Here is a 10875-nt window from a genome sequence, read left to right on the forward strand (position 1 = left end):
GGGGTGAGGAAGAAGAAGAAGATCGACCTTCTGTTGGGTTAGATCGATTTCTGCAACGCTGAATGGTGCAGCGCCAGGCACAGAATGGTCCAGCGTTCTGACTGAGTTGACTGGTAAAGCGCGTGATGGTTCAGCGAAAAGTGAAAACGCCGAATGGTTCAGCGCTTGGCGATGTTTTGTTTCAGCGACTAGCATGCTACACTATCACTCACATAAGACTTAGGTGGTTTTGCTAGCTGACGTGGATTGCTAATCTAGGTGCTAGACTAACACCCCATAAGACTAAGCCTAATTTAACTACCAAAAATCAAAATAAAAAAATTAAGAGGAATTTAAATTTTTTATATTTTCACGCTCAAAAACTTTATTATTGTATTATTAATACATTTTGCCATATCGACGTGGCAAGACCTATATTTCATGCGTCATCACTAAATCATGCGAGGCAACGACGGAATTTTTGCCTCAACTTTCCATGGATGTGGAAAAAGGTCTTACTTAATGCCACACCGATTTTGCCATGAGGCTAAAAGCCACCTATTGCCGCATCATATGTAGACGCAAAGTCGGCAACAGACTCATTTCTTGTAGTGATGCAGCAGTCCAGCTTTAAATCCTTGATCCATAGGAGAGCCTGTAGAAATGCCTTTGCCTCCGCATCTAAGGGGCTTAGCTGCCCAGCCTGATCGAGCCTTGTGTTCACTATATCCTCCTGAAACATTAATTATTGAAATGGCATAGCCGATAGAGAAGTCATTGTCTCTAAATGAAGCATCGAATTTAATAATCCATTCAAAATTTTGTTCACACACAGAACTCAGGGAACTCTGAAGGTTCTTAGAAGAGCAGAATGGCCTATTGGTAGGAATGCATACAAAATCTTTTTGAATTTTTGAAACCAGTAATCCTTTCTCTCAAGTTTCTTCGTTCTCATCTTCTATTTTCTCTCGGCTAAAAATACCACCAAACTTCTAAGACCTGTAAAAGCATCAAAATCATCAAGGAGGTCGAAGAAGATAGTAGCGGTTAAGGTACAACTTCAATAAACTTCAATAATTGTTTCCATTGTTAATTTTGACTGTAAATTGACGATAGTCGAATTCTAGGTTTTTGACTGTAAATTGAAGATAGTTGAATTCTAGGGTTTTGACTGTAAATTTAATTTTGGGGGTTTTAATTTAGTTATGAAGTTCCTGCGGCCGGGAGTATTGAACTGTAATGCATAGATATGGTCAGGTTATATCTCAATACCTTCGAATTCTTCACTTGCTTTTTCTTTTTAATCTCTCTTCTCTTATAATTTTGTGTCCAATTTTGATTTAGATAAGTGTTGAAGCTGAACTTAATAGTTTAAGTTAAGAGTTAATGTTTTGGATTGCAAGCAGAGACTGTTAGGTTAAGTGAAAAGATGGCATTTTCCGTTAAAATGCATAACACATGAGCTTACCTTCTTCGTATTGTTTAAATTTAAGGTTCAAGGTTTTGATAAATTAAGGTTCTGTAAGTAATTAGCTTCAAAAAAATTGAACATTCTTTCTTGGTGCTGTCTGATCAAGATTTCATTGTTATGAGCAGGTAAGGGTTTCTTTAATCCACCTAAGCCTGTATTTGTTTTGGCTTCTTGGTAGATTGACATCCCTGTGATCATCATTTAACTTACCACCAATTTCATTCAGGAACAACCTCTACTAGGGAAAATTGAAAATTAGCTAGCGAGACTGCATGTACTAGACTTCTTTTTTTGTGTTCGATTATAATTCCAGGTTTGCCAATTATCAACTAGAACTGCCAGTGGATAAGAGTTTGGATTTACTTCTTACGTTCAGTGTGATTTTATAGTGTTTATGTCCAACAAATTATTTACCTCTTAGCAATCAGTTAAGCGATATTGAATTCTAGGGTTTTGACTGTAAATTGAATTTTAGGGGTTTTAACTTAGTTATGAAGTTCCTACGGCCGGGGGTATTGAACTGTAATGCATGGATGGTCAGGTTATATCTCAATACCTTCGAATTCTTCACTTGCTTTTTCTTTTTAATCTCTCTTCTCTTATAATTTTGTGTTCAAGTTTGATTTAGATTAGTGTTGAAGCTGAACTTAATAATTTAAGCTAAGAGTTACAGGGTGTTAGTCATCGGGGGAGTTGAGTGTAGTTGAGTTTTTACCCGTTAGTCGTGTGGGAGTTCAAAGGAGTCTCTCAAAATCCCCGTTAGTCGTGGGGGAGTTCAGAAGAGTCTCCCAAACTCCCTAGAAAACCACCGTTAGTCGTGGGGGAGTTTGAAAAAAACTCTTGAACTCCCTGTTAGTGGTAAAACCCTAGAATGCTAGGGAGTTGATTGTTTTGGGGCGTTCTGGAGAGTTTGTAGTGTATTTTTGCCTCACTACAAATCTCTCAAATCAGTAGAGACTTGGGAGGGAGTTTAGTCAGAGAAACATAGGAGAAAGAAGATGAAGCGTTTCAGCTTCAGGTATACTTTTTCATCTTTTTTCTTCTTTGTTGGGTATTTCTTTTCATATGTTTATAGTTCTCTGATGAATAGAATCTGTGTACATGCTGTATTGGTGCAGTTAGTGTACATGCTGTATTGGTGATTACCGTTTATAATTCTCTGATGAATACAATCTGTGTACATACTTTTGATTGTGATTACCGTTATATAGATCTGTGTACATGCTGTATTGGTGCAGTTCTCTGATGAATAGAATCTTCTGATATTTTTTCCACGACTATTAGGAAAAGTCTGCCATTTCTACTCATGTATTTTGCCAGTTAGCTTGGTTCTTTAGGGAAAAAAAAACCCCGGTTTGCTGCTACGGATTGATAGTGTAGCTACTCTTCTATATGGTATTAAGAAGGCTCCTATATTAACCAGAGTGGGTGCCAATTGCGTGACCTTTATATGTTTATAGTTCTCTACTAGATTGGTTTTTATGCTGCCTGGGAATGTTTGTTGGTAAGGAAAAATAAAGGTGTGATTAGATGGTGAATTTATTTCAAGAGGGAAGCTAATTTGAATCTCATGGAGAGTTGGATCTCGTTTTGTTTTTTTCTAAAATTATGCAGCGTATTGGAATTAGTTGTCTGTCTTAAAGGTAAGAGGCTCAATGAATTCAGAAATGGATTACAGTTAGAAATAGCATTTTGGAATTGAGTTAATCAAATTAGTAGTACTTGTTTACTCTTGTTGTTAGGTTTACTAGCTGCTAACTTGCCGTACGATAACTTGAAAACTAGCGAACTACATTATACCTGGTGTAGTCACTCATGATCTCTGGATACCTTAAATTGCCTTGATTACGAGCTTTTAAGTGTGTATTTGGAGGTCGCATAAGGTTGAACTGCATTTTTGTGATTATGACTTTCTTGTGTTTGAACTGTTATCCTAGATGTTATGGCTAATGAGTGGGAATGATTTTGTATAGGTTCTTAGTTCTTTAGCTTTTCTTATTTATGTGCTGGTATCTAAATTAGCTAGTTTGTTTTTAGGTTAAAGAAGCTCAATTGTTTCAGAAAAATGGATTATCATTAAATTTGCATCATGGAACTGGTAGTAATGGTTTACTCTTGTGGTTAGCTTTACGTGTTATTAACTCGCCAAAGACTAACTTGAAAACTAGTGAAATATATATTAATACAGGAAAAGGTATGTTTTTGTTTATCAATCTTGGCATGGAACTCAGGAAAAGAAAATGATTATCTAGTTGAAAACAATAGTGTGACTGGACACATAGCTTAAAACCAGAGGCTATGGGTCTTAATCGAATTACTATGACCAGTGAAGACACTAATTTGAGCAAGTTGGTTGTTTCTTTACTTCGATAACATGATTAGTAGGAATTTGAGATTTCTGTTCTATTGAAATTGAACTCCTGAACTTGAGTTTTTGCCAGCATTTTTATTTTTTTATAAGTATTTGAGTCTACACTGTTGGATGTTTACTCTTTGTAGCAACAATAAGTAATTGAGTCATCACCCACGAAATCACATTCTAGGAAATGCGTATATTATGTAGAATATGTACCTCCCGTAGAGATAAACATATATAGTTTCATTAGGTGAAATAGTTTCCTGACATTCACAAATATTATCCATGTACCATGCAGTCCGTACTCGTTTTGACATATATTAGTTTCTCTAGTACCTTGTTTTATTGTTATGCGAAATCTGGGCTTAGGATTTAGAAAAATGATTCATCCAGCATTTTTTGAAAATTTGGCTTTGTTGGCTGCAGCATACCTATGTACTACACATTATGCCGATATTTTTTGATGAAGTTTGTGTTTGTATCACAAAAAATTCTAACATATATTGTGAAGCTGTGATTCGAAATCTTGCGCGGAGAACATCACTGTGATCGATGGCTTAGCTCAGGACATGTTGTATATAGCCTTCTCATGCTGGACCTTTTAGGCACCTAGATTAGATAACTATCATATTGTCTCTTTGGTTGAATAAATATAGATTGTTAAGTGACATATCTATGTGTTGATAGTACGATCTTTGGCATGTGACAGTGCTAATAAAATGTCAGCAAGCTAGGGTATGGTACCATCCTCCAGGAGTATTGAACTGTAATGCATTGATGGTCAGGTTATATCTCAATACCTTCGAATTCTTCACTTGCTTTTTCTTTTTGGGTTTCATAGATTCCTTTTAATCTCTCTTCTCTTATAATTTTATTCCAATTTTGATTTAGATTAGTGTTGAAGCTGAACTTAATAGTTTAAGTTAAGAGTTAATGTTTTGGATTGCAAGTAGAGATTGTTAGGTTAAGTGAAAAGATGGCATTTTCCGTTAAAAGGCATAATATATGAGCTTAAATCGGGTTTTGATAAATTAAGGTTCTGTAAGTAACCATTTAAATCATTTTGTTTTTTTTTCTTTGTTTTTTGAATATGATTAGCGCCAAACTCCAACCTCTATCGTGAGAGTTCAACCCCTAGCTGAAAAACTACTTCTTAGCTTGACTAACCCAACTAACCAAAGTGGAAGAAACATTCTAGACGTATTCTAACCATGTCGGGGCCGAAGGCCCCGACTATCCCAAGAAAGTGACAACCACAAAAGGGTTGAGCCCCGGCCTACGGCCGGGGTGATACCTAGTATATATATATATATATATATTTGGTTGGGTACAATGTGCTCTGGTTCCGGAGAAGTGCCTATAACCAAAGTAACATTTGGGAAGTAATTTGGGCTCCCTGAAGGAGAGCACCTTCATCAATAGCACGTGGCAATCTATAAGTCGGTCATAAAGAATACATGGTCAGAAATCATAACACATGATAACATAGTAGCATACATAGTAGATTATCAAAACACCGCCTAGATATGTGGAGGTATAAAACCAATTCTCTCTCTTCACTTTTTTTTTCAGACCTTATAAAAGGAAAGGACTCTCGAAATCGCTCTCTCATTCAGATCAGTAAACTTTGAAATTTGTTTCTCCATAAATCCTCTTTCTGCAAATATGATGATAATCTATATCAATCTATTAGTTAAGTTGATTATGATGATTGTATTTCTGTTATTTTTTGATGATTTTTGTGGATTTTTTTTCTAGGGTTTGTTGTTGAATGGCGACTTTTGAACTATATAGAAGGTCTACAATTGGGATGTGTTTGACTGAAACTCTTGATGAGATGGTTTCTAATGGAACTCTTAGTCCTGAACTTGCTATTCAAATTCTTATCCAATTTGATAAAGTAAGTAATTTCTTAGATTTTCTTTTTGTATAATTTTTTTTTTAATTCACTTTGTTGGCGTAGTTCGTCTGGTTGTTTTTAATTTTTGTGGTGTTTCAGTCTATGACTGAAGCTTTGGAAACTCAGGTTAAGAGCAAAGTCACAATCAAGGTGAGGTTTCTTTGTTTGTTGTTTATTGGTATTGATTCTTGAGGAAAAAATTAGGGTTTTCTATGGGAAAATATAAATGAGTAAATAGGTGTATTATCTTTTTTAACTGAAATCCTCTAGTGAAAGTCTCATTGGGTAGTAGTAGATAAGTATACTGGTTCTTGATTTTGTTGTAACAACTGGGGAAGAACAGGCCATTTATTTCTTAGTTTTGATGGAAATTATACTGCTTCTGAGGCAATTGTTTAACTCTGCCTTAGTATTATTGTCGATCATATTACTCCTTCGCCTACCACATGTAACCTGAACTTTGCTGGATTGTTTTGTGCGTAATACAGACTGGTTTGTATATTGAATGAAATTTACTCACAGTTAACTGCATTGATTCCAGACCCGAGTAATGAAATAGCAGAATTGAGAAACCATTTAGAACTAATTGAGTTTTGTCTTTGGAGCATGATGGTGTCTTTTGGTTTCTTTTTCTAAAAGTCTAAGTACAATACCGTGCAGAAATACTAATGAGAAGATTGGATGATAATAATCCTAGATTTAGAAAATAGTCTATAAAGTTGCTGGCTGCGTAGCAAGCTTTACATGTTGGACTACACACGTGTCTCCCAATGAAGTCTGCTATATGGTCCATGTTTTATCTTTGAAGAATTCCATGGATCCCCAAAATTCCATGTTTGGTTCTTGAACAAAAATATTATCATTTGAAATTATGCCCTCTCCTTTTTGCTTTGAAGTTCTGTTATATGGTCGTTGAGCTGCCTCTTTACTAAGTTTAAATCTTTTTCTTGGTGTTCTTTCTTACAGGGACATCTGCACACCTACAGGTTCTGCGACAATGTATGGACCTTTATCTTGCAAGATGCGTTGTTTAAGAACGAGGAGTGCCAAGAGAATGTTGGCAAGGTTAAAATTGTTGCATGCGACTCCAAGTTGCTCACTCAATGAGTTCAGATAGACTATTTTATCTTTCTGCGTTGTTTTTAATGACACATTGCATTGTGTTAAAAAAAGCCAACATTACCCTTCCACTTAGCAAATTTCTTAATTCGTAGACATGTCAAGAAGGGAGAGGTAGGTAGCCAAATGTATGGGAGAGACGTGCGTAGTCCAACATGTAAAGCTTGCTACGCAGCCAGCAACTTTATAGACTATTTACTCCTAAATCTAGGATTATTGTCATCCACAAAGGGTTATTGAAAGATGATGAAACCATGCCATTCAAGTTCAACGTTATCCAATTGCTTGTATGCTGAATAGCTCTGAATTTTGAAGAAAATCAAATGTACAGAGTGATGTCCGACTGAGTAAGACGACTGAGTTGTTAAGAATAGGTGGGGTATTTGCAAGGCTGGGTGGTAATAATAACTTTGACCGTGGTCTTCTCTATTATTATTTCTGAGCATTTGACCATCGTCTTCTTTTTATTCTTCTTCTTCGTTCTTTCTCTGTATCATGAATTCATTTCTCTGCAACAAAATTTGGACTCGATTGATGATCTTTTTTTGTAAATTGTTGAATGGGTTATTCATGTCAATATTATTTTTCCCTTTTAAGATTTTTTCATTTGAATTTCATGAAATTCCATTGAAGAACAACAAAAAGTTGGCATTCAAAATTTTAAAATTTTGCATGAAGGATATTGAAATTCACTGATTCCAATCGAATTAATGGAGTTTTTGATGAACTCTTAACATGTACTAGTATGTTAGCTTGATTTTCTTTTACTGGAATCAATGGCCAATTTTCTCAATTCTTTCCATTTGATTATGAAAATCCAGAAATTTAACTTTTTTTGTTGCTTTTTTGCACAAAGATTGTGACCGACAGGAAGACAGTTTTTCATCCCTTATAGAAGCAATTGGACAACGTTGACTTGAATGGTATGGTTTCGTCATCTTTCGAACAGCTACATGTCAAAGCTTCGTTTTTCTATGACTCTATACTTCCTCTTTTGTGTATCCTAATCCTAACTAAAACTTTCTGTAGCTATAGAGTTTCATGTACAGTTGTTTGTAGTGGTTATCAGTGTAGTAATCAGGATTCCTGTGGGATCAACCTGAAGATGTTAAAAGTTGAATATCCGGCTGCTAAGGTAAGATTGTTATATTTGGAATTCATACATTTTTATTCATTGGGTTTGTTTCTGTTCTAGACAAATATTTAAAATGAAAACATCAAGGAGTTAACAAAATGATGTATGCGAAGTGTTTGTTCTTAGTTCTAAGACAAAAAAGAGTAAGGGACTAATTATGTTTCTGAAATGTATGCATGGCATTTGTTGTATGTTCTAAGATAGGAAATAGTGATATGGAAAAAATGTATTGGGTTGTAATTAGTGAAGAGTAATTCAGTTTTTATTTGCTTAACAGTTTGTGATATGTCATTATGCTTTTTCCGTGAACCCTGATAAATTAGTGTACAATGTAAGTGATTGTACTGGGTGGAGTTATTTCTATTTATGACATTGGTTGGTTCTTGTGGATGAGAAACGACATGATTAGAATTGCGGAATTTTGGGTTAGGTTGTAAATTATGTTGGCAAACAGATTCTTTGCATTTTGATATATTATGTGAAAAATACTTGGCAATTGGTGCACAAGTAGGGCATGGTAATGATAATGAATCACTCTTGATTTGGATTTCACTGTATGTGTTCCAGTTGGGAGATTTTCAATCGATATTATGATTTTGCTTACTCAAGCTGGCGTACCTTCTATCGTAGTCTTACTCGATTGTGTTAAACCTATTTAGTTCTCACATTTCATATGTTCCAGGGAAGACACGTCGCAAAGTCAAGCTCAGCGCTGAACACTCTCTCTATACTTCAAATCCCAGGTAGGGAGTTTGTGTCATTTGTGATAACAGTGGCCATATTGTTGGTCTTTAGTCATACCATTTTTCGCGGTCGACCCCCACTGCCATTGCAGTCATCTTTTTCGTCGGCCTCCCACCGGTCATCTAGTCTTTTCTTCTTTATTCTTCTTTTCTTTTCTTCTTCTTTTTTCTTCCTCTTTTTCCCTGTTCTCCAACTCCAATGATTCTGTGAGAGGTTATGTGTCTGTGAAATCAGAAACTTAGGGGAACTTTGAGAACGGATAATTGGTGACAATTTCATTAGAGTTCTAGTTTATAGAACTTAGGGGAACTTTGAGAACGAATAATTGTTGGAATCTTGCAACAATAGAAGAAACGTCAGATGTACCAAACAATAAATATAAAGAACCGTATCAAAAAACTCTACCACGATCAAATTGAGAAGGGCAGAATCACAAGTTCAACAAGCTGTCCTTAACACATTAGTTCGCGGGTATACTCTGAAATAATGCTAAATCTCAACGTGCGAAGATGTGTCCAGGATAAGACTGCCCGATATAACTTGAGTTACCACAACGCAAGTTACCCACTCTTGAACAGGGATAGAAGTAAAACGCCGCACAAAAAACAACAAGAAAAAAAAAAGTAGACCTAGAGATAGTCACTGCTTGTGTGTTTTGAAAACAGAATTTCGAATCATATTTATAGGATGAGATACTTGCAAATCAAGTTCGGTTTTGATTTTCTTCAAAAACAAGTAAAACTCGTAAAAGGAATTTCCCACAAATAAAACTCTTAAGAAAATATTTTTGGAATTAATTTTCTAAAGAAAAATTCGCCAAAAATAAATACGAGTAGAAGAGGAACTTGGTGAATGGTATACGCACATGGGCATGGGTCGAAACATGTATTTTTCCCACTCTTGAACTCAACAACAAGAATGAAAGTAAAACGCCGTACAAAAAACAAGAAGAAGAAGAAAAGTAAACCTAGAGATAGTCGCTGCTTGTGTGTTTTGAAAACAGAATTTCGAGTCATATTTATAGGATGAGATACTTGCAAATCAAGTTAGGTTTTGGTTTTCTTCAAAAACAAGTAAAACTCGTAAAATGAATTTCCCACAAATAAAACTCTTAAGAAAATATTTTTGAAATTAATTTCTTAAAGAAAAATTCGCCAAAAATAAATACGAGTAGAAGAGGAACTTGGTGCACGGTACACGCGCATGAGCATGGGTCGAAACATGTATTTTTCACACTCTTGAACTCAGCAACAGGGATGGAAGTAAAACGCCGCACAAAAAACAAGAAGAAGAAGAAAAGTAGACCTAGAGATAGTCGCTGCTCGTGTATTTTGAAAACAGAATTTCGAGTCATATTTATAGGATGAGATACTTGCAAATCAAGTTAGGTTTTGGTTTTCTTCAAAAACAAGTAAAACTCGTAAAAGGAATTTCCCACAAATAAAACTCTTAAAAAAATATTTTTGGAATTAATTTCCTAAAGAAAAATACGCCAAAAATATATACGTGTAGAAGAGGAACTTGGTGCATGGTATACGCGCATGGACATGGGTCAAACATGTATTTTTCCCACTCTTGAACTCAGCAACAGGGATGGATGTAAAGCGCCGCACAAAAACAACAACAAGAAGAAAAGTAGACCTAGAGATAGTCGCTGCTTGTGTGTTTTGAAAACAGAATTTCGAGTCATATTTATAAGATGAGATACTTGCAAATCAAGTTAGGTTTTGGTTTTCTTCAAAAACAAGTAAAACTCGTAAAAGGAATTTCCCACAAATAAAAATCTTAAAAAAATATTTTTGGAGTTAATTTCCTAAAGAAAAATACGCCAAAAATATATACGTGTAGAAGAGGAACTTGGTGCATGGTATACGCGCATGGACATGGGTCGAAACATGTATTTTTCCCACTCTTGAACTCAGCAACAGGGATGGATGTAAAGCGCCGCACAAAAAACAACAACAAGAAGAAAAGTAGACCTAGAGATAGTCGCTGCTTGTGTGTTTTAAAAAAAGAATTTCGAATCATATTTATAGGATGAGATACTTGCAAATCAAGTTAGGTTTTAGTTTTCTTCAAAAACAAGTAAAACTCGTAAAAGGAATTCCCACAAATAAAACTCTTAAGAAAATATTTTTGGAATTAATTTCCTAAAAAAAAATTCGCCAAAA

The 10875-nt window shown here is 35.3% G+C and overlaps 1 protein-coding gene across 6 annotated transcripts; it reads left to right on the forward strand.

Annotated features, from left to right (window-relative positions):
* The first annotated feature begins 708 nt into the window (after positions 1 to 708).
* Positions 709 to 7363, forward strand: LOC113319651 (transcription initiation factor IIA subunit 2-like). Of its 6 annotated transcripts, XM_026567899.1 has the most exons (6): positions 709 to 1031; positions 1183 to 1236; positions 4516 to 4591; positions 5565 to 5706; positions 5806 to 5856; positions 6673 to 7363. In XM_026567899.1, exons 4-6 carry the CDS (start codon positions 5578 to 5580, stop codon positions 6811 to 6813), a joined length of 321 nt encoding a protein of 106 aa, XP_026423684.1. In that variant the 5' UTR covers positions 709 to 1031; positions 1183 to 1236; positions 4516 to 4591; positions 5565 to 5577; the 3' UTR covers positions 6814 to 7363. The 6 variants fall into 6 exon arrangements, with proteins under 6 accessions (XP_026423684.1, XP_026423682.1, XP_026423683.1 ...); XM_026567897.1 differs by lacking the exon at positions 4516 to 4591; XM_026567898.1 differs by lacking the exon at positions 4516 to 4591 and having other exon boundaries at positions 1183 to 1231.
* The last annotated feature ends 3512 nt before the right edge of the window (positions 7364 to 10875 follow it).

The sequence above is a fragment of the Papaver somniferum genome, chromosome 10 (genome assembly GCF_003573695.1).
Source record: "Papaver somniferum cultivar HN1 chromosome 10, ASM357369v1, whole genome shotgun sequence".
Taxonomy (NCBI): Eukaryota; Viridiplantae; Streptophyta; class Magnoliopsida; order Ranunculales; family Papaveraceae; genus Papaver; species Papaver somniferum.

Coding starts and splice junctions, on each gene's coding strand:
- LOC113319651 (XM_026567899.1), top strand. CDS start 5,578: ATGGCGACTTTTGAACTATATAGAAGGTCTACAATTGGGATGTGTTTG. Junction 5,707..5,805: donor TTCTTATCCAATTTGATAAA/GTAAGTAATTTC, acceptor GTGGTGTTTCAG/TCTATGACTGAAGCTTTGGA. Junction 5,857..6,672: donor AGAGCAAAGTCACAATCAAG/GTGAGGTTTCTT, acceptor TCTTTCTTACAG/GGACATCTGCACACCTACAG.